We start from the raw sequence: 24,469 nt of genomic DNA, 5'->3' as shown, positions 1-24,469 counted from the left end.
ATACAGGCAGGAATTATACAGTAAATGGCAGAACCCTTAAGTGCATCGACGGGCAGAGAGATCTGGGTGTACAGGTCCACAGGTCACTGAAAGTGGCAACGCAGGTGGATAAGGTAGTCAGGAAGGCATATGGCATGCTTGCCTTCATTGGCAGGGGTATTGAATATAAAAGCTGGGAAGTCATGCTGCAGCTGTATACAACCTTGGTTAGGCCACACTTGGAATATTGCGTGCAATTCTGGTCGCCACATTACCAGAAGGATATGGAGGCGTTGGATAGGGTGCAGAGGAGGTTTACCAGGATGCTGCCTGGTCTGGAGGTTATTAGCTATGAGGAGAGGTTGGAGAAACTCGGATTGTTCTCACTAGAGTGACGAAGATTGAGGGGCGACTTGACAGAAGTTTACAAAATTACGAGTGGCATAGACAGAGTAGATAGTCAGAAGCTTTTTCCCAGGGTGGAAGAGTCAATTACTAGGGGACATAGATTTAAGGTGAGAGGAGAAAACTATAAAGGTGATGTGCGGGGCAAGTTTTTTATGCAGAGGGTAGTGAGTGTCTGGAATTCGCTGCCAGAGGAGGTGGTGGAAGCAGGTACGATAGTGGTGTTTAAGAGGCAGCTTAACAAATACATGAATAGGATGGGAAGGGAAGGATACAGACCCCGGAAGTGCAAAATGTTTTAGTTGACAGGCAATATGATCGGCGCAGGCCTGGAGAGCCAAAGGGCCTGTTTCTGTGCTGTACTTTTCTTTGTTCTTTGTACAGTGGGACTGACCAGGTAACATACCAAGCCCTCCACCATGGTAAGGACTGAAGCAGAGATCCTGTTCCACCTTGAGATCAGTGGTATGTGTTTAGTTTAGACATAACCAATCCTATTGAATTTTAATTAGATGATTTTTAAGTTGACAGTCATGGAACTGGTGCTTGCAGGGTGTGACAAATATCTAGTTCATGGTGCATGCTAATACATTCAACTCTGGGAAAATTAACATTTAACCGTAGAAAATGGGATAAATGCAACTGAAGCAGCTTGGAGTCTATTACACTTAAATGTTGCAGCCATGCTGACTTAAGGGGTTAACGGCCAAAAACGCAAGATCCTAATCAGGTGTGTTTATTTAGCTGGACAGCTGGATTTCTGTTGTCAACACTATGTGCAAAAAGGTACAGATACAGTGAGATGTTTTATTGTGGGACTTAGAGCTAAATTTGTTTAAAAGCATTAAAATCCTGGAAGGTTACATTGTCACGAAGATGGGTCGAGCTTAAGAAGATTCTCTGATTGCAATTTGTCTGAGTATTCAACAGCAGGGAAGAGGCTGGATATCAAAAAGATGCTGTTGTTAGCAGGCTCCAGGCAGCTAGGTCTCGAAGATGACCTGGGAGCCACTGGTGCAACTGAGGATTGCAGTTTGGGCCTCATGTGGTGTGCAGCTCACAGAGAAGCCATAAGATCATAAGACATAGGAACAGGAGTAGGCCATTCGGCCCATCGAGTCTGTTCCACCATTCAATTAGGTCATGGCTGATAATCCTCAGCACCACTGTCCTGCCTTTTTCCCATAACCCTCGATTCTCTTACTGATTAAAAAACGATCTCGGCCTTGAATATACTTAACGACCCAGTTTCTACAGCTGTCTGCGGTAAAGAAAGCCACAGATTAACTACTGTCTGAGAAGAAATTCCTCCTCAGCTGTGTTTTAAATGGGTGCCCCCTTACTCTAAGATTATGCCCTCTGGTCCTAGACTCTCCCACAAGGGGAAACAATCTCTGAGCATACACCCTGTCAAGCCCCCAAAGAATCTTGTGTGTTTCAGTAAGGTCACCTCTCACTCTTCTAAATTCCAATGAGTACAGGCCCAACTTACTCAACCTCTCCTCATAAGAAAATCCCTCCATATCCAGGGTCAGCATAGTGAACCTTCTCTGGACTGCTTCCAATGCTAGTATATCTTTCCGTAGATAAGGGCACCAAAATAGTTCACAGTTTTCTAGGTGTGGTCCAACTAGTGCCTTGTATAGTTTTACTCGATTCCCTTTGAAATAAAGGCTAACATTCCATCTGCCTTCCCTATTATCTGTTGAACTTGTATGTTAGCCTTTTGGGATTCATGCACAGGGATTCCTAAATCCCTCTGTGCTGCAGCCTTCTGCTGTCTTTCTCCATTTAACTAATATTCAGCTCCTCTATTCTTCCTGCCAAAATGCCCTCAACCGTGACCGGCCCATCTCCCACGCATCCGGCTCGCTCCTTCTCCTCCCTCCCAGAAACATGATAGGGTCCCCCTTGTCCTCATTTATCACCCCACCAGCCTCCGCATTCAAAGGATCATCCTCCTCCATTTCTGCCAATTCCAGCTTGGTGCCACCACCAAACACATCTTCCCTTCACACCCCTCCCCCCACTCCGCCATGGCATTCCAAAGGGATCGTTCCCCCCAGGACACCCTGGTCCACTCCTCCATCACCCCCTACTCCTCCACCCCCACCCATGGCACCTCCCCATGCCCACGCAAAAGATGTAACACCTGCCCCTTCACTTCCTCTCTCCTCACCGTTCAAGGGCCCAAACACTCCTTTCAAGTGAAGCAGCATTTCACTTGTATTTCCCCCAACTTAGTCTACTGCATTCATTGCTCCCAATGTGGTCTCCTCTACATTGGAGAGACCAAACGTAAACTGGGCGACCGCTTTGCAGAACACCTGTGGTCTGTCCGCAAGAATGACTCAAACCTCCCTGTCGCTTGCCATTTTAACACTCCACCCTGCTCTCTTGCCCACCATGTCTGTCCTTGGCTTGCTGCGTTGTTCCAGTGAAGCCCAATGCAAACTGGAGGAACAGCACCTTCCGACTAGGTACTTTACAGCCTTCCGGACTGAATACTGAATTCAACAACTTTAGATCTTGAACACCCTCCTCCATCCCCACCCCCTTTCTGTTTCTTCCCCCTTCCTTTTGTTTTTTTCAATAATTTATATAGATTTTTCTTTTCCCACCTATTTCCATTATTTTTAAATCTTTTATGCCCTGCTAGCCTTTCCACCCCACCCCCACTAGAGCTATACCTTGCGTGCCCTACCATCCATTCTTAATTAGCACATTTGTTTAGGTAATACCAACACCTTCAACACCTCTGTGTTCTTTTGTTCTTTTGTCTGTGACATCTTTTGATTATCTGCTCCTATCACTGCTTGCTTGTCCCTACAACCACACCCCCCCAACTTCAACCACCCCTTTCCTAAGATTCACTCAGTTTTGTTGAAGGGTCATGAGGACTTGAAACATCAATTCTTTTCTTCTCCACCGATGCTGCCAGACCTGCCGAGTTTTTCCAGGTAACTCTGTTTTTGTAAAATTTTCGTTTAGATAATATCACCAAATTTAACTTTAACACCTATGTGTTCTATTGTACTATTGTCGTTGACATCTTTTGATGATCTGCTTCTAACACTGCTTGCTTGTCCCTACAACCACACCCCACCCCCCTCCACCTCTCTGTCTCTCCGCCCCCCACACACACACCTTAAACCAGCTTATATTTCAGCTCTTTCCTGGACTCGAACTTAAGTTCTGTCGAAGGGTCATGAGGACTCGAAACGTCAACTCTTATCTTCTCCGCCGATGCTGCCAGACCTGCTGAGTTTTTCCAGGTAATTCTGTTTTTGTTTTGGATTTCCAGCATCCGCAGTTTTTTTGTTTTTAACTCTGTTTTTGTCCAGCCTTAATTGTATTCAACAACGGAGCATCCACAACCCTCTGGGGTAGAGAATTCCAAATATTCACAACCATTTGAATGAAGAAACTTCTCCTCATCTCACCCTAAATGATCGCCCTCTTATCCTCAGATTGTGCCCCCATGTTTTAGATTCCCCGACCAATGGAAACAATTATTCATAAATAAAAATAATTGCAAAGCAATGAAAACTACTGTAATTAGATAGCTCTAAGAACTATGGCCTGAGGTACAATGAGCTGAGTGACCTCCTTCAGTCCTGTAACATTCTATGATTCTACCTCTTTTGTGTAACATCCATATGCTGGCAATTATTGCAATTTTGCAGCAATAGAATTTTAAAAGTCACAGTATTCTTTCAAGGATATTGATTCTGCTTCACATGAACCCTTTCCAAATAGGTCCCACTATCTGCTTCCATTTCAGAAACAGCTAATGTATGTAAAGGTGAAATTTTGGCATGCCTCATTAAAATTTATATTTTTCATCTGTCTAAAGTCAGTGTCTGATAAAGAAATCCAGACACAGGCATCTTCTGCTGAAACCTATTTATTAAAAAAGTACATTACAAACTCAGCTTTAAGGTTCCAACATTTGTCTTGTACACCTCGGTGTCTGCAACATGTAATCTAGGTAGTTACTCAGAAACTTCATGATGAGCAGCAGAGGTCAATATGTTAAAGGAATTTAGGGATTAGGAAATGGTAGCAGCACAGCACATAAACTGCTCGGAGAGTAAATATCCAAACTACACATGACCTGACTGTTTGACTAGCCATAATGACGGTTGCTTCTTCAGGAGCACCTGAATTGCAGTACATTATGCTCTTATGAAAAAGGTACATTCGGGTGGTCAGTATACCCTGATTAGCTTCATCTGCCAAAGTGGCATCAACCTGTGCCTCTGGCACAGCTCCCTGACAATGACCATGGGGAATTGCCCTCACAAGGTCTGGGTGAAATAGAGACCTGTGCCATCTACTGCAGGGTGACCTGTAGCTGCCATGCAGCATTGTGCTGACACATCCAGTGACAGGAATAGTCAGCTGCAGTCAGATCCTTGGACCTAGCTCCTTCCTGCTTGCTGCAATGCTGACCTAAGGGACCAGTACTGTGGAGTGGCAGAGAGTAACCATCTCATTCAGCACCACCTCCACTTCCCCAGCCATCAAACAGCAGGATTGGGCTGCTCTTTCAGTTGCCTGTAGGCTTGTGTTAGATTTCAGATTTATTTTCCCTTCTGTTCTGCCTGCTAGTTCTTAAGTCTCCTGGCCCATTATCCTGATACTTCCATAATTGGGTAAATCAAATTTAAAGGAATGTAGACAATGTTCTCCTTTCTAGACATGTCCAAATCTGAACTTCAAATTGTGCATGTAAAGATAACAAGCCAACGTCAGAAAGTAGAATTCAAATACTACGCTTCACCTAACAACCATTTCAAACTGCTTGGGTATAAGCTAAACCACATTAAAAAATCCAGGCTAGGGTCTGGTTATATTCTCAGACTAAAACTTGCAAAAATATTTGTTTGGCGCTTACATAATCACAACACACCTCTAAAGAGGTAAAAGTTTCCAAATCGAATCAGCTCTGTAATATTGGCTGGTTGCTACTAAGTTATGTTAGAATCAATTAATGGCTGCACTCACCTTAAAGCTTGTGAGGACTCAGGCCAACTTGTTAAAAAGGTAAGCGAATCTTAGCCCAGCCTAAAACAGCATAAGGAGAAAAGAGTCTCCACTGTGGAGGACAGTTGTTTCACTCAGGTGGATGTAAAAGATCTCAAGCTACTATTCCAAGAAGGGCAGCGGAGTTCTCCCAGTGTCCCAGTCAATATTTGCCCCTCAGTCAACATCACAAACATACATTTCATTTCTTAGTCAGCTGTTTGTGGAGCCTTGCTGGTTGCCATGTTTCTCTGCATTGCAACAGTAACTACAATTTAAAACTGCTTCGTAACCACACGTTCTTTAAGGTGCCAGTTGTCATTCAGTGGTAGCACTCACTTGAAAGTGAAGGTCATGGTTCAAGTCTCATTCCAGAGATTTGGACAGATAATCCAGGCTGACATTCCAAGTGCACTACTGTGGGAGGTGTTATTATTCAGGTGAAATGTTAAATGTTGTGCTTGCCCTCTCTGGTGGATATCAAAGGTCCTGTGGAATGCTTTTGAAGAGCAGGGGAGTCTTTTTTAAATTCTTTTACAGTATGTGGACATCGCTGGCTATGGCAGCATTTGTCATCCATCCCCTAAAAACCCTTGACAAGGTGGTGGTGAACTGTCTTCTTGAAACACTGCAGTCCATATGATGCAGGTACACCCACAGTGCTGTTAGGAAGCAAGTCTCAGGTTTCTGAGCCAGCAACAATGAAGGAACGGCAATATTGTTCCAAGTCAGAATGGTGTGTGGCTTGGACCGGAGTTTGTCAGTGGTGGTGTTCCCATGCCGCCCTTGTCCTTCAGGGTGGCAGAGGTCACAGGTTTGGAAGCTGCTGTCGAAGGAGGCTTGACAAGGGTTGCTGCAGTGCATCTCGTAAATAGGACCACTGCCATCACTGTGCATCAGTGGTGGAGCAAGTGAATGCTTAAGTTGGTGGATTCAATCAAGTGGGCTCCTTTGCCCTGGATGGTATCAAGCTTGAGTGTTGTTGGAGCTGCACTAATCCAGGCAAGTATTCCATCACACTCCTGACTTGTGCCTTTTAGGTGGTGGACAGGCTTTAGGGAATCAGGTGGTGAGAATTCCCAACCTCTGACCTGCTCTTGTAGCCACAGTATTTATATGGGTCATCCAGTTAAATTTCTGATCATTGGTAACCCCCAGGATGTTAACAGCGGGAGATTCAGCAATGGTAATGCCACTGAATGTCATAGGGAAATGATTAGATTCTCTCTTGTTAGAGATCTTAGTGTTTTGCATTTGTGTGGCAGAAATGTTGCTTGCCAATTATCAGTTCAAGCCTGAATATTGTCAGGTCTTGATGCAAATGGACATGGGCTACTTCAGTATCTGATGAGTTGCGAATGGTACTGAACAAGCATCAACAATCATCTCCACTTCTGACCTTATGGTGGAAGGAAGGTCATTGATAAAGCAGTTGAAGATGTTTGGGCCTAGGACACTAGCCTCTCTGCAGTGATGTTCTGGGGCTGAGATGGCATCCAACAATCACAAGCATCTTCCAATGTGCTAGGTATGACTCCAGCCAGTGGAGCGATCCCCCCACCCCGTAAGTCCCATTGACTCCAGTTTTGCTGGGGCTCCTTGATGCCACTCTCAGTCAAATGCTGCCCTGATTTCAAGAACAGTCACTCTCACCTCACCTTATCACAGCCCTGGCCAAAATGTATCCTTCTATCTTCATCATTGAGAAAAGCTGATCTTTATCACATATTTGTTTCTGTGAACTTGCTGTCCGCAAATTGGCTGCTGTGTTTCCTCAGTTGCAAAAGTGATTACACTTCAAACATACTTCATTGGCTGTAAAGCACTTTGGGGCATCCTGAAGTCATGATGCAACAATAAATGTAAGCAACATTGTTTTTTTCCCTTTTACTTACTTTAGCACTACGAACTAAACTTCAAATATAAAATTCAAAGCTGTGGTGCCAACAAGCCATTTTCTTTCAAAGCAATGAGACCCAAGGTTAATACACCTCTAGAACAATCTACTCTTAGAAATCTTACACATTCTACACTAAAACCAAAGGTTAAATCACTGAATACAGCCCCAATTTAACACACTAATCTACTAGTTGGTACAGAACCTGTACTATGACTAAAGTTACTGATGCTGCTGAAAAGAGACATGCTGTTAAAGCTTTCCATCTTGCACTCATCAGGACAGCCATAAGAATATCAAATTTCAAAGGCAATAACAACTTCATATACTGCACGAGAAAAGGGATGATAATTGGTTAGCAAGTCAGCTCTGATTGGTCAAGGTGTTGCTTTGACGAATGCACCAGGGAGCTATTGCCTCCCCTGCTTTTGTTTATACAAAATGATGCTACGTTGGACATACTCCTTTTGCCTACAGAGACGAGGCTCCTGCACATGAATATATGTAGCTTATTCAACAAACCCACGCTTGCAAAACTCAGAACATAATGTCTAGTATTAAATATGACTCCACGATTGGGCAGCATTTGCTGAATAATCCCGAGTGTGCTAAGAATTACGCTAATAGCCAATTTAAAATTATCAGTCAAGCTCGTAATGTAGCTGACTGACACTTGCTAGAAGCTACATATATTCATATTTCCCTTTAAAATTTGGCATTCTTGCATCTGTCCTGATGAGTGCAAGATGAAATGCTGTGACGGCACTTCTCTTATCAGCAGCATTCAAATTTTGTACTACCAAGCGAGTATTCATTACTGATGCAGGGACTCACCAGTTAGTATTAACCGTTCTATGGGTAGATTTCGGTTCAAGTTCTGAAGCACAGTTTGCAGCCTGGGGTAAGCTTCTTTGTTCTGTTCAAGCACAAATATCAGGGTTTCTAGTTGCAAAGTCTTCTCTTCTGTGACTTTATCTAGTAACCTGCAGAAAACTTCACTGCTTTCTGCTTCCTTACAGCAGTCTAAGAATACCTGAAGCAAGACACAGAAGGTGAACACCGGTTAGACGCTGTTAATCTCCACAGTACATCTTATCCCAGTGATTTAACTATTTCCAATGTTACAAATCTATACACAGGTAAATAAATCTATATTTGTACACTTCTACCATGCATCCATGATACTGGAAGCCTAGTGACGCACCTTTAGTGATAGAAATGTTTACTTCACAGTGCTCACTTGACCCTGCCAGCCTCACAGCAGAGGAATTTACTCCATTTCCAATGGGGGTGAGGAGAAGAGAGAGGTTGGAGTGGAGCAAGCATGTTTCATTGTGAAACAGCAGTTAGTGCCAAGGCTGGGATGGCATCATGTTCCTTTGTACAGGGTGGGGGTATGGGCAGGGGCAGGCAGGATATGGGTAAATGGCATGGGGAGGAGACAATGTTTAAAACATAAATATCAATACCTTTTTCTCTGCCACTGGGATGTCATCAGATATAACCACAGAATCCACTAAGGCCTGTAGGTCCTGGACAGCCTCTGCAAGGTCATGTTTATGCTGCAAGAGGAACTCTTGCTCTGAGAGATTCCTGGGCCCCTCTGCTCAGAGGCAAAAAACAACATTATTGCTGCAGAAGCTGCATATTATAGTGGCAAAACCAAATCAAGTTTGACACAAGATATACACAACAGGTCAATTTAAACATCGCCCAGAACATACACTGCCCAAGAATGCGATCACACAACACCCATGTCAACATCCCTCAATACTAAATCTGGGAATTTTCATCCAACTTAAAAAAAATTAATTAAAACAATTTCACATGCATTAACTCACCATTGACCAATCACCTTGCTTAGGGATGATCAGACATGGTTGGGAGCTACCCAGTGTAATGTACAAGATATTAACCTAATTGCAACAATGACATAACTACCTCAATCTTTCTAGTTCCGGCACTTGACTTCCTAGAAAAAAAGGAGAGTTTACAGTTGCCTTTAAACCAACCAATCTGGATGTCCTCTGTCCAGAATGAACAACGGAACCTAGAAGGCACAGAAACTATTACACTGCTGGTCAGCTAGCCAAAGCTAATGCACTCAAGTCAGGCAAAACTGTGTTTCCATTGCCTGACTCCTGCCCGTCCACCATTACAAGGCACAAGTCAGGAGTGTGATTAAACACTCATCATTTGCACGAGTGCAACTGTGACAACTGCAAAGTTCAGGCAAAGCATCTCATTCACCTCTCTGAACATCCACTCCTTCCACTATCTTCCTTCTTATCCGCTTAGGGGAAGATGGTGGCACAGTGGTAATGTCCCTGGACTAGTAATCCAGAAGCCTAGGCTCTGATGACATGGGTTCAAATCCCACCATGGCAGCTGGTGGAATTTAAAATCAATTAATAAATCTGGAATTGAGAGATAGTCTCAGTAATGCTGACCATGAAACTACCATCGATTGTCATAAAAACCTACCTGATTCACTAATATCCTTAAGAAAAGGAAATCTGCCATCCTTATCTGTCTGGCCAACATGTGACTCCAGACCCACAGCAATGTGGTTGACTTTTAATTGCCCTCTGAAATGGTCTGGCAAGCCACTCAGTTCAAGGGTAATTAAGAATGGGCAAATGCTGGCCTTGCCAGCAACGCCCATATCCCTTGACAAAAAATATATCCTTGTACCTTAACTGATCTATCAGGCAACATCCGTATTCAATGAGTTCTAAAGAAAAGTCATACTGGAACATTAACTGTTTCTCTTTCCATGGATGCTGGCAGACCTGCCGAGTTTTTCCAGCACTTTGTTTTTATTTCAGATTTCCAGCACCCACATCATCTTGAAGTGCAAATATAAAATTTAGTAGATTAGAAACCTGACTAAAGGACCCATTATATCCAATTCTAGACATAGATCAGAATTGGTCCAAATCAGGAGCTGAAGAATCCACAATGAGGGGTGTAAAATAGCAACTCTCTCTGTAATCTACAATCAATGGGCAGTAATGATTCACTGCAGAACTTTTTTTCCAGGAAATTTACTTTATTACATCATAGTTCAGTAAGTGAAGAACTTGGAATCACTGACTAATTCCTCATTTTCACAAGACCAAGTGCTCAGATTAAGGAGTACTTTTGCTTAAAATTATTTTGAACAATATTATGAGCTTATTTCAAGCTGAACTAGAATTGCCAAAGCATTTTCTAATTAATCTGTGCAGAAAAAGAATGCAAAAGTACAAGACAACCGAGAAAGCATCTGCTTGTACAGAACCACATCGCTTCATCCTCTCTATCCCCATCTCCATGTGACTTCCAAGGCCTAGAGTCAGTAATGAGAAAACATTTCTAACTTTCCTTCCTCAAGCTCAGGGTATGTCAATGTGCTTCAACACCAATGAAGTATTTTTAAAGTGTAATCATTGTTGGAGTTTAGAAAGATATTGCAGCCTGCAGGGCTCCTTAACATCAACATGATAAATGATCAATTAAACTGGTAAGTGGTATTAGCTAAAGGATAAATATTGGTCAGGACACCAGAACTCCCCTGCTCTCCTTCAAATGGTGCCTTCAGATCTTTCACATTCACCTGAGGGGCAGACAAGGCGTCAGTTTAACATCTCATTTAAAACATCCTCAAACCCTCCAAGAGTGGCTCACCAGTAGTTTCCCAGCTGACACCAAGTGTACAAGCCAAGAGTGCTACCAGTGCTCTTTCTGAAGCAGAGGCAAAAACTGATGCTTGCCAAAACACTTAATGACCAACACATCAAAACAAATATTTCCACGATTCACTGTTTAAGGGGTGGTAACTACATCTTCCTCACAGCCTCTCTCCTTTCCACCTTCAAAATATTCTCCTGAGAGTAGGGAGATCATCAATCCTGGCCAGTTTCTGGACAGTCATTGAACAGCAATCCTACAGTGATCCACACATTTCCTTGTCTATGGCTTTGTTGGAACTATAGAGTATGGTCAACAGAAAAAAAAATCTCCAATCAGCAGCTCTATGTAAAAGAAAAAACTCCTTCAAAAGTCAAAAATCCCAACAAGTGAATCCCATTTACCTGTATGGTTTAGTCACCTTGTGGTATCAACCAGTTTACCAGCTCACATGAAGATGGGGGAAGCTTCCCTTTGGATATTCATACTTCAAAAGTGTACCTAGCAGCATTTAGGGCAGTCGAGTGCTCCGAATGCAGCATGTGGGAAGTCTGGGACTGCACAATTGTCCCTGATGACTACACCTGCAAAAGATGCATCCAGCTGCAGCTTCTGACAAACTGAGTTAGGGAACTGGAGCTGGATGAACTTCGGATCATACGGGAGGCAGAGGCAGTAATAGACTGGAGTTTCAGGGAGACAGTCACCCCTAAGAGTCAGGAGGCAGGTAGCTGGGTGACTGTCAGGAGAGGGAAGGGGAATAGACAGAAAGAGCAGAGCACCCCTGTGGCTGTTCCCATCAACAATAGGTATACAGTTTTGGATACTGTTGGTGGGGACGACCTACCAGGGACAAGTTGTAGTGGTCGCGTCTCTGGCACCGAGACTGGACCTCCAGCTCAGAAAGGAAGGAGGGAAAAGAGGAGAGCAGTAGTGGTAGGGGATTCGATAGTTAGGGGGACAGATAAGAGGTTCTGTGGAAGAGATCGAGAATCCCAGATGGTCTGCTGCCTCCCTGGTGCCAGGGTCCGTGATACCTCGGATCGAGTTCTCAGTATTCTCAGGAGGGAGGGGGAGCAGCCAGATGTCATGGTCCATGTAGGGACCAATAACATGGATAGGAAGGAGGAGGAGGTCCTGCAAAGAGAGATTAGGTGCAAAGCTGAAGGACAGGACCTCCAGGGTTGCGATCTCAGGGGTGCTACCCGTGTCACATGCTAGTGAGGCTAGAAATAGGAAGATAATGCAGCTAAATACGTGACTAAGGAGATGGTGCAGGAGGGAGGGCTTCATGTTTCTGGACAATTGGGCTCTGTTCCAGGGAAGGTGGGACCTGTTCCAATGGCACTGTTTGCACCTGAACTGGAGGGGGACTAACATCCTTGTGGATAGGTTTGTTAGTGCTGCTCCGGGGGGTTTAAACTAGATTTGCAGGGGGGAGGGGAACCAGAGTGTTAGAGCAGATAGTGAGATGGAGGAGAATAAAGGTCAAGCGAGGAATGCATGTATAGACAGAAATCAAAGGTTTGTACGTGATAGAGATGTTCTCGGGTGCATCTATTTCAATGCAAGGAGTATTGTGGCGTCACAGGTAGACAGAGTTGTAAAGAAAGCTTCTGGCATACTGGCCTTCATAAATCAAAGTATTGAGTATAGGAGTTGGGATGTTGTGGTGAGGTTGTATAAGACATTGGTGAGGCCAACTTTGGAGTATTGTGTGCAGTTCTGGTCACCTAACTACAGGAAGGATATCAATAAGATTGAAAGAGTGCAGAGAAGATTTACTAGGATGTTGCCGGGTCTTCAGGAGTTGAGTTATAGGGAAAGATTAAACAGGTTAGGACTTTATTCCTTGGAGCGTAGAAGAATGAGGGGAGATTTGATAGAAGTTTACAAAATTATGAGGGGTATAGACAGAGTAAATGCGAGTAGCTCTTTCCACTTAGATTAGGAGAGATAAACACGAGAGGACATGGCTTTAGCGTGAAAGGGGAAAGGTTTAGGGGCAACATTAGGGGGAACTTCTTCACTCAGAGTGTTGGGAGTGTGGAACGAGCTGCCATCTGATCTGGTAAATGCAGGCTCACTCTTAAGTTTTAAGAATAAAGTGGATAGATACATGGATGGGAGAGGTCTGGAGGGTTATGGACTGGGTGCAGCTCAACGGAACTAGCGGAATAATATTTCGGCACAGACTAGAAGGGCCAAATGGCCTGTTTTTCTGTGCTGTAGTGTTCTATGCTTCTAAGAAAAGATCCCACGTGTCCATGTCAGCTGTTTGCTTGAACAATTAGGTATGTCAACTGTGATTCAATGGCAGCACTCTCGTCTCTAAATCAGGACATCACAAATTAAAGCCCCACTCCAGAGACTTGAGCATGTAATCTAGACAGAAATTTCAAAGCAGTACTTAGGGAGTGCAACACTGTTGCTGGGTTAAAATCCTGAACTCCCCTCCTAACAGCACTGTGGGGGTACCTACACTACATGGACTGCAGCGGTTCAAGAAGGCAACACACCACCACCTTCTCAAGGGCAATTAGGAATGGTCAATAAATGCTGGTCTAGCCAGCGAAGCCCAGAACCCGATACTATTTGAAGAAAAGCAGAAGATTTCTTAAACATTTTTTCCCGCTCAGTTGATCCAATTGTTGTTTGTAGGATCTCACTGTGCACAACCACTGCCACATCTGCAACATTGAGCATATTTGGTGAACTACTGGTTTAGACATTCAATACTGGATTCACTGCCAAAATTTGCCCACAACTTAAGGATCATTCTGATCAGCAAAGATAATTGCCAGCTTATCTCCACGTCAACTAGCCCATTAAACCTCTCTTGCTCTCCAGCCTCACCAACAAGTGCAAGGTGATCATAGACTTCCTTGTCATTAAATAAAGACCAGCAATTTAGCTGCCTCTACTGCTGCCCTCCTCCTTTTTGCCTATGACACTGAACTATCCTCTCCCACATCCCGGCTAACCCAGCGTTGCTCTGAACACCCATCTCTTTCTAGTTTTTCTCCATTCCCTGAGCTCAACGTTTCAAAAGGGCTCAAGCACCTGTTTCCTTGAGTCCATCCCAACTACACAGCTGACCATTCAACCTCTTTTCTCTAATACTAAGTACATTGCACAATGTTCAGCACCATTAGCGACTCCTCAGATACTGAAGCAGTCCATGTCCAAATGCAGCAAGACCTGGGCAATATCCAAGCTCGGGCTGACAAGTGCCTAGTAACATTTGCGCCACACAAGTGTCAAACAATGACCATTTCCAACAAGAGAGAATCCAACCATCGGCCCTTGACATTCAATGGCATTACCATTACTGAAGCCCCCACTAACATCATCCTGGGGGTTACCATTGACCAGAAACTGAACTGGACTAGCCACGTAAATACTCTGGCAACAAGAGCAGGTCAGAGGTTAGGAATCGTGTGACGAGTAACTCACCTCCTGAATCCCCAAAGCCTGTCCACCATCTACAATGCACAATACGGGAGTGTGATGGATGAGTGCAGCTCCTACAACACTGAAGAAGCTGGACACCATCCAGGACAATGTAGTCTGCTCGAACGGCACTACATCCACAAACATTCATTCCCTCCACCACCGATGCACAGTACCAACATTGCGTACCATCTACAAGTGGCACTGCAGGAATTCACCAAGTTCCTCCCCTTGCCCCACATTTTGCCCACCAGTGGCAACCGTACCATTACCTGCCTAGACCTCAAGCTCTAGTGTGCCCTCCCTAAAGTCCTTCCACTTCACTGATTCACACACTTGCTGCAAAACCATCCAGCAAACCCATCAAGCTTTCGATGACCTCTCTGAGGGCTCTATGTCCATTTTACTTGATTACACATCAGTGGAGTGACTTGGGACATTTTCTACATTAATAGTGCTTTGTAAATCCAAGTCTGTTGTTAATAGAACAAAGTAATAACACTCCAAAAAATATCACTGGTTTTCAGATGTCCTGGAGAAAAAAAAAGGCAGCGTATAAATTCAAACATTTTCATTTTATTGAATTGGGGAATTACTCCACGAGGATTTGCCAATCTTCAAATATTGACGAACAAATAAACCGACTTGAGGGGTTCACATACGAACTAGGAGCATGAGTAGGCCAGTTAGCCTCTTGAGCCTGCTCCACCATTCAATAAGATCTTGGCTGATCTGATTGTGGCCTCAACTCCGTATTGCATTTACTCCTGATAACCTTTGACTCCCATGTCAGTAGAGAATCTATCTACCTCTGTCTTAAAAATATTCAATGACCCTGCCTCCACTGCTCTTTGGAGGAAAAAGATTTCCAAAGACTCACAACACTTAGAGGAAACATTGTTCTCATCTCTGTCTTAAATCGGTGACCCCTTATTTTTAAACTAGTTCTAGTCTCTCTCAAAAGGGGGAACATCCTTTCAGCATCCACCCTGTCAAGCCCCCTCAGGTCTTATATGTTTCAATAAGATCAACTTCAATGGATACAGGCCCAAACTGTCTAACCTTTCCTTGTAAGGTAAACCACCACCACCACCCCCACACCGCCGCCCCCCCCACCCCCCCAACCCCCTGGAATCAGCCGAGTGAACCTTCTCTGAACTGTTTCTGATGCAATTATGTCCCTTCTTGAATAAGGAGATCAAAACTGTATATAGAACTCTTGCTGTGGTTGCACCAATGTCCTGTACGACTGTAGCAATGATTCCCACAGTGGTCAGCCAATAGCAATTATGTATTAATATTGCTACAAGGGCTGACCTGAAATATTAAACAAGAACCAGAACCTGTCACACACCTATTCATTGTTGGTTTAGTGCCGACATCAGGATTACAGTAACACAAGTGCCAGGCAATTGCCATCACCAACAAGAGAGAATCTACCCTTCACCCCTTGACGTTCAATGGCATTACCATCACTGAATCCCCCCCACTACCTGGGATTACCACTGACCAGAAACTGAAACAAAAAGGGTCTTCTCAGAAGAAGTGTCATACGTAGTCGAAACATCAACTCTGTTTCTCTCTCCACAGATGCTGTCAGGCCTGTTGAGTTTTTGCAGCATTTTCTGTTTTTGTTTCAGATTTCTAGCATCCGCAGTATTTTGCTTTGACCAGAAACTGAACTGGACTAGCCATTCAAATACTGTGGCTACAAGAGCAGGTCAGAGGCTGGGAATCCTGTGGCGAGAAACTCACCTGCTGACTCCCCAAAGCCTGTCCATCATCTATGAGGCACAAGTCGGGAGTGTGACGGAGTACTCCCCACTTGCCTGGATGAGTGCAGCTCCTACAACACTCAAGTTTGACACCAACCAGGACTAAACAGCCCACTTGATTGACACCTCATCAACAAACATTCACTACCTCCACCACCGATGCACAGTAGCAACAGTGTGTACCATTTACCAGATACACTGCAGGAATTCACCAAGGTTCCTTAGACAGCACCTTCCAAACCCACAATCAGTACCATCTAGATGGACAAGGGCAGCAGGTAGATGGGAACACGACTGACTGAAGTTCCCGTCCAAGTCACTCACCATCCTGACTTGGAAGCATTTCGCCATTCATTCACTGTCACTGGGTCAAAATTCTGGAACTCCCTTCCTAACGGCACTGTGGGTGTACCTACACCACATGGACTGCAGCGATTCAAGAAGGCAGCTCACCACTAGCTTCTCAAGGGCAACTAGGGATGGGCAATAAATGCTGGCCCAGCCAGCAAAGCCCACATTCTGTGAATGAACTAAAAAAATTAATTTAAGAAGGATCTTTGCCATCTCTGATTGGGAGAGGTTGAGAGGCATTTCCCAGAAGCTGAAATGTTTTATTGACTGAAATTTATCGAATGACACCTCATTGAGAATCATCTGCTGACTCTGGTTACAAAGATCAATTCATAGGGAAACACTAGTGCTGTGTTGTACCTGATATCATTAGCTTACCTTTCTTACTGGCTCGCTCATTGACCATTTCTCCACCCGCTGTACAACCTAGGGAATTAACATCCTGGATGTTAGTGCTATTGTTTTCTGCTAAATTTTCTTGGTGCTCAGCACCTTGTTTTGGATCAACAGTATCAACCAGAATATTCTTCTCAGAGGGAAGTGCAACTCCAGTGCTTTCTAAACCAGCACAGTTTAAACCTTCCAGAGGCAAGCTTTGTTCTGCTGCCCCAGTTATTTCAGTAACATTAGGAGCAGACTCCTCAATCTTGTCCAATTCTTGCACTATGCAATACTGATTTGTGTCTGTTGGTCTTGATCGTTCTAGATGTTGTACAGCTTGACCTACAGCGGGGCTAGAAACCCGCATTTCATTTGCCACGTTGTGCTTCATTATCTTTGCCATGATATTTTTGCAGCTTACAGCGATATCAAACATTTGCAAATTGTCAGCGACAGAAACCACTTTTGTGAAGTTGTGCTTCCCTGGTGGAACTTTCCCCGTATAGACCATCTCCAAAAGAACAGCAAACTCTGCTGGGCAGACAACAGCCTGGTCAATGGAAATCGTGTCCGTGTTGTCCAGCAGAGATTTAAAGAGCAAACTGGAGGCGGCCAGTACAAGTTTGTGCGCTCTAAATTGAGTGTTTCCGATGAGTAAGGTGCAGTCGCAGAATTGTTCCTCCTTTCTCAGGGTGTACAGCTGCTGCATGAGCTGCCTGCCGTAGTTTGGCAACTCCATAGTGTCAGGCAACTTCCTTAGGATAGCTCTTCCAGGGCTACCTTTAAACAGTAAAGAGAAATCATGAATGAGTCTTGTGACATAGCAGCATAACTGCCTCGCATTTTATAACAAATCTGTTTACCATCAGCCTGCGCCATGCTTTTCAAAGTGCTTTATGTTTTGTGAGGTTATTCTGCACCTGTGGAATAACAGTTGGTTAATTAGATATTTTAAAACATTATTATAATATTCAGATACTAAGTGTACTGAGAACATTTTTTGATCCATCTGACGCAAATCATCTGGAGTAATACTCAAGTTTCGCTGGAGGAGGGGCTGGTCAATATGAAAGTAGGAGAGGAAGGGATGCATGCAAGATATGGAAAAGGGAATGGGGAGGCATGAGAGGGATAGAATTGGGGATGGTATAGAAAGAAGGAATGGGATGGAAATGATATGAGAGGGATGAGGTGGATGTGTCATGAAGGGGATGGGATGGGGAGGATGGGATGGGGGATAAAGGAGGAGTCCTGAAGAAATAAAAATATTCATTTCACCCCAAATGTCTTATGGCTAGTTTAGAAATAAAACTAGAAAATGTTAGAAATATTCAGGTTTACATTTCAGGACTAAGACAATGTAAGTGAACAGGATGAAATGGTAACGGTTTATCTCTCCACAGGTCCTGTCTGCCCTGGTATTTCCAGCACTTTCTGCTTTTATTTCTGATTTCCAGCATCAGCAATATGTTGCTTTCATATATAAGAAATGCTGCCTCATATCACTTATAGATTCTTTTTCAATGTTCACTTGAACCAGTTCAGTCTACCAGTGACATGATCTGCTGATAGTGTCCATTAGCTTCCAGAACTAAACAAGGTAACAGCACAAACCAATTTTTTAATGTTACAGCTTGCACAGAAAGCAAGTAGAGACATGGGAAATGTGCTGTTTAGAGCAATAACACTCACTTGTACTGATCCACTGCATTTTTCGCTGGCTGTCTGGCCTAGCCTTCACCTTGAGCACTATTAAAATCATGGAAAATTTAAGAAGCGAAATACCAAGGCTTAAGCCGTTTTAAATTAAGTAGCTTTAAATAAGACACTAGTCAGGAATTTCAAAGCAGGTATTTGGATCCTTTGAAAAGTTAAACGGAGCACTTAGGACAATATATGACATTTATGTGCCATTCAGAAGTATCACAGCTTCTCACAAAGCGTCAGGCCTGGTTAACAATGAAGGACTGCGGTGAAGCGCAGAACTGAGCGTTACCCACCATATGCAATCATGTGCCCATATAGGTGGAGTAGCTCAGCATGATTGGTTAGAATATTCGGGTTCAAAGCCAACATTAGAATCTAAACACAGTATTAAGAGAATGTCGTACTGCCAGAGGAGTCCTCCTTTTTCAAATAAAACATTAAACTAAGGCTCTGGTCAGGTATTGAAAGAATTGGCATAGGAAATAGGAACAGGGTAGATCATTCAGCTCTCAAGCCTGCTCTGAAATTCAATAGGATACAGTTGACCTTCTACCTCAATTACACATTCCCACTATATCCCCTGTATCAAATCGACATTCCTCCCTCAACCAATAATACCAAAAACAAACACCAGCAACATAGCTCGGTCTCCAAAAGTAGCATATCTGATTCTGAGGGGGCAGGACAGGGTGGATGTGGGGGGATATTTCCTTTCATGAGGCAATCTAGAACTAGGGGGCAGTTTCAAAATGAGGGGTGTCCATTTAAAATAGAGATGAAAGCTCATTAATCTTTGAAATTCTTTTTTACCAGGAGCAGTGGAGGCTGATTATTGAATATATTCAAGGGTGAGCTAGGCAGACTGTTAGAAAGATTCAAGGATTATCGGGGTCAGGCAGGAAAGTGGAGTGAAGGCCACATCACATCAACCATGATCTTATTGAATAACCAAGAAGGCTCGAGGAGACGAATGGTCTACTCCTATTTTTTAATATGATCTGAAATGCTTTCAGACTTTTTGTATAAACTTACCATTTACACAAGTCAAATAAAACGTGAAGCAGAATACGATGGCGCAACGGTGTGCTCCTTTGGATTAAAGGGAAGTCTCAACTGCACTAAACTGTTTTAATGGAAGACATTGATCCACTAAATGTTCTCACTGGCCTTTCGGGCTGTGTGAAAACATGTCTTAGAGGCAATGCAGCAGCAAACCTTTTAAACAAGTGAAAATGGGCCGATGTCACACCTAGAGATAGGAGGTCTCTATACTGAATTAATCCTTTTAACCATTGCTCCAAACAGGGATTAAAATAAAACAACCATTGTGATCATGAGAGAATTCAGCTGAATCTCCATATAATGGGGCGGCTGTGAGGGTTCTACAGTCGAATAGCTGCGGGTTGGGTCTAGCCACGATACCGACTAGGTAATCCCCGCACATTGACCTGTCCCGGCTCCCCCTCTCCCCACACTGACCTGTCCCAGCTGACTCTCCCTCCAGCTCCCCCTCTCCTCCGCTCCCAAATCTCGAGCATCTCCGAGCCAGCAGCCAGCCTGCATCCAGCCTCTCGCCACTTCCGGCCGCCTGCACCTCTCAACCGGAAGCACCACTTTCTGCAGTCACATAGGAGCAACCGGCGAGCCCCGACTGCTCGGTCACAGTGCGCAGGCTCCGTGTCGGCCGCTCCGTCACAGTGCGCAGGCTCCGTGCCGGTGGGATTGGCAGACTGAGCTGATATGACTCCCTATATAATTAAACCAGCTTATATTTCAACTCTTTCTTGGACTCGAACTCAAGTTCTGTCGAAGGGTCATGAGGACTCGAAACGTCAACTCTTTTCTTCTCCGCCGATGCTGCCAGACCTGCTGAGTTTTTCCAGGTAATTTTGTTTTTGATATGACTCCCTGCTCGTCTTAGAGTCCCTGACAGGGGAGGATGGAGGAATAGAGAAATGTGATAAAGAGCAGATAATATGTTCACACATGCCAATCCACCGCCTCACAAATCAAGCGGCAAACTCAAATATTAACGGATTCGGTGTAAAAATATTTTTACAAACTTACCCAGGAGGGAAAAACAGTTCAGACCAGTATTCTTATTTCCCAGTTTTTAAACTATTTTTTCCCTCCTGGGTAAACCATTGAATGTTGATTTGTAAAACTGATAAGTGGCTTATTTGATCTCTTAGAAACATTTTACAACATCTGAAACTGCTTTATAAAATGCTTTTCAAATATGCTACCTGTTACCTGGGTATGTTTGGCAACCGTCCATCTCTGAGACGATGGTTTGCGGCGTGTGGATGACTCTGTGTTAAACACCGTCTGGCATGGCTCAGGAGCCCCACTCTCGTATAGCAGTCTCTGCCGAGGAAGAGAGTGGGATGAGAAGGTGCACGATATGCTGGCCTCTTTTCTCTGGGTCCTCTGCTCATTTTGGCTCGCTTTTTCCAAGGCCCTTCCAAACAGTCAGCTTCCAGAGGTCACGGCTGTGACTTACTGTCTTCCAGTTGTCAGTGTCAATGTCCCATATGATCTTGCAGGTGGCCTTGTGGCGGAAGAATGGGTGTGCAGAAGGTTGTGACCCAGTGGCCAGTTCACCGTACAGAAGGTAAAAAGCCATCATCCATCCAATGAACGTGGCCAAGCTGACGCAGACTTTGTTGGTTTAGCAATGGGTATATGCTGATGGATTGGCACAATCCAAGACTTGTTAGTTAGTGACCTTGTCCTGCCAAGAGATGCCAAGGAAACATCAGAGGCAGCGAAGGTGGAAACTGTTCAGTCTTTTCTCCTGCCTCGCATAATTCATCCAGGTCTCACCACTGTAGAGGAGTGTGCTGAGTACACAGGTTTGGATATAACAACTGCAGTTTTTGCGATGCATGTAATTTCAGCATCAAATGACAGATTACTGGTATTCTGGAGCCTAGGTACATGAAGTTATCAACAACCCCCAACATCACATTCATGTTTGTCGTAATGCTGCTCCAGAGAAATCAAAGAATGGCGTGGCCGATGGTAGAATTTTACTCCAGGCCCATTTCTAGAAAGTTCTGATGTGATGATATGCTGTATATTTTGAGCAGGATATTATTAGAACCATAGAAAAGTTACAGCACAGAAGGAGGCCATTCGGCCCATCTTGTCTATGCCAGACCGAGGACACCCAGGTGCCCTTTCTAATCCCACCTTCCTGCACCTGGCCCATTAGCCCTGCAGCTTCAGCACTTAGGGTGCAGATCCAGGCACTTTTTAAAAGAGTTTAGAGTTTCTGCCTCTACTATCAACTTGGGCAGCGAATTCCAGACACTCACTACCCTCTGTGTAAAAAAAGTTCTTCCTCATGTCCCCCCTACACCACATTATCTAGAACACCACATTATCTATGCCACTTATCTTGAACCTACGTCCCCTGGTTATAGAAATCTTCATCAAGGGAAACAATTTTATCCTGTCCACTCTATCTATTCCCCTCATAATTTTGTACACCTCAATCAAGTCACCTCTCAGCCTTCTTTGTTCTAAGGAAAATAACCCCAACCTATCCAATCTCTCCTCGTAGCTACACTTTTCTAACCCTGGCAACATTCTTGTAAACCTCCTCTGCACTCTCTCCAGAACTATTACGTCCTTCCTGTAATGTGGTGACCAGAACTGCACACAATACTCCAGTTGTGGCCTCACCAGTGTTTTATACAATTCCAACATTATATCCTTACTTTTATATTCTATACCTCTGCCAGTGAAGGAGAGCATTCCATATGCCTTCTTTACAACCTTGGCTACTTGAACTGCTGCCTTAAGGGACCTGTGTACTTGTACGCCAAGATCTCTCACTTCATCTACCCCTCTTAGTATATTCCCATTTATTCTGTAATCCCTGTAACTGTTTGACCTCCCTAAATGTATGACCTCACACTTCTCTATGTTAAAATACATCTGCCACTTTACCGCTCACTCCACCAACCCATCTATATAATTTTGGAGATTATGGCTATCCTCTACACTATCCACTACTCGGCCAATCTTTGTGTCATCTGCAAATTTCCCAATCATGCCCCCCACGTTCACATCCGAATCGTTAATATATAACACATATAGCAAGGGCCCCAACACTGAGCCCTGTGGAACACCACTTGAGACAACTTTCCATTCGGAAGGGCATCCATCGACCATTAACCTTTGTTTCCTATTACAAAGCCAACCTTTTATCCAGTTTGCCACATTACCCTGAATCCCATGGGCTTTCACTTTCCTGACCAATCTGCCATGTGGGACCTTGTCAAATGCCTTGCTAAAATCCATGTACACAACATCCACTGCACTACCTTCATCAACCCTTCTTGTCACTTCCTCAAAGAATTCAATCAAATTTGTGAGGCAAGACCTTCCTTTAACAAATCCATGATGACCATCCCTGACTAGTCCATGCCTTTCCACATGACAGTTAATCCCATCTCTCAGGTTTGATTCTACTAATTTGCTCACCACCGATTTAAAACTAACTGGCCTATAATTGTTTGGCATTTCCTTTGATTCCTTTTTCAACAATGGAACTACGTTTGCATTTCTCCAGTCCTCCGGTACCTCCCCTGTATCTAGTGAAGATCGGAAAATCATCCTCAGAGTATCTGCTATCTCCTCCCTGACTTCCTTCAGCAGCCTCGGAAACAATCCATCTGGCCCTGGTGACTTATCAACTTTCAAGGACTTCAACCCTTCGAGTACTTCCTCTCTATTTATCACTATCCTGTCCAATATCTTGCAGTGTTCCTCCTGAACTATTATATTTACATTCTCCCTTTCCTTTGTAAACGCAGAGACAAAATATTAATTTAAAACCCTTCCCACAGTCTCCGCATCTACACACAAGTTTCCATCTTCATCTTTGAAAGGTTCCACTTTTTCCTTAACTAACCATTTAGCATTAATGTACTGGTAAAACATCTTTGGGTTATCTTTAACTTTACTTGCTAATCTTTTTTCATGCCCTTTCTTTGGTTTCCTTATTTCCTTTTTTACTTTGTCCCTGCGCTTCCCATATTTGTCTCGGCTATCTGCAGTGCTTAGTTTTTTGTGCCTATCGTGCGCTTTCTTTTTCCATTTGATCTTCCCCTGTATTCCTCTAGACAACCAGGGAGGTCTAGATTTGGCATTATCACTCTTATTTTTGTAGGGGACATGTCTACTTTGTACAATTAGGATCTCACTTTTTAGTGCTTTCCACTGATTTTCCACTGTTCTATCCTCCAGCAGTGCTGTCCAGTCCACCTCAGCCAAGTCCCTTCTCATTTTTACAAAATTTGCCTTCCCCCAGTTCAAGGCTTTTACTCCCGCCTTATCTCTGTCCTTTTCCTTGGTAATGCTAAATCTAACTGAAATGTGATCACTGTCCCCGATATGGTTTGCCAACTGTCACTTCACCCACTTGTCCTTCTTCATTCCTCAAGACTAGGTCTAGAATTGCATCTCCTCTCATTGGGTTTGTCACTAATTGTTTGAAAAAATTTTCCTGGACACACTGCATGAATTTTTCTCCCTCAGTGCCCCTTATATTGTTTGAATCCCAGTTGATATTAGGATAGTTGAAGTCTCCTACTATTATTGCCCTCTTATTCTTACAAGCAGAAATTTGCCTACATATTTGTTCTTCTATCTCCCTTTCACTATTTAGGGGTCTGTAGTATACTCCCAGAAGTGTGACTGCCCCTTTTTTATTTATAAGCTCAATCCATAAAGCCTTGTTTGTTGACCCATTTAGTATATCTTCCCTTCTCACAATTGGAATTGATCCTTTAACCATTAATGCTACCCT

At 43.8% G+C, this 24,469-nt stretch overlaps 1 protein-coding gene across 6 annotated transcripts in view; it reads right to left on the bottom strand.

Moving 5' to 3' along the window:
- Window positions 1-20,231, bottom strand: part of zbtb40 (zinc finger and BTB domain containing 40) — a 98,421-nt gene extending 78,190 nt beyond the window's left edge. For 2 of the 6 annotated variants that reach the window (XM_041206289.1, XM_041206295.1), the window contains exons 1-4: window positions 20,128-20,229; window positions 16,939-17,717; window positions 8,779-8,912; window positions 8,144-8,342 (exon numbers count right to left, since the gene is read on the bottom strand). In XM_041206289.1, the coding sequence (XP_041062223.1) occupies window positions 8,144-8,342; window positions 8,779-8,912; window positions 16,939-17,717; window positions 20,128-20,186 (1,171 nt within the window). In that variant the 5' untranslated portion in view covers window positions 20,187-20,229. Of the gene's footprint in view, window positions 1-8,143; window positions 8,343-8,778; window positions 8,913-16,938; window positions 17,722-17,804; window positions 17,862-18,633; window positions 18,691-19,680; window positions 19,822-20,127 lie in introns of those variants that run through there. The other 4 variants (XM_041206290.1, XM_041206291.1, XM_041206292.1 and 1 more) reach the window with 4 other exon arrangements.
- Between the last annotated feature and the right edge of the window lie 4,238 nt (window positions 20,232-24,469).

The sequence above is a fragment of the Carcharodon carcharias genome, chromosome 15, assembly GCF_017639515.1.
Source record: "Carcharodon carcharias isolate sCarCar2 chromosome 15, sCarCar2.pri, whole genome shotgun sequence".
Classification (NCBI taxonomy): Eukaryota; Metazoa; Chordata; class Chondrichthyes; order Lamniformes; family Lamnidae; genus Carcharodon; species Carcharodon carcharias.
Note: the sequence above shows the minus strand (reverse complement) of the source record. Positions and strands in the feature narration are given on the sequence as shown.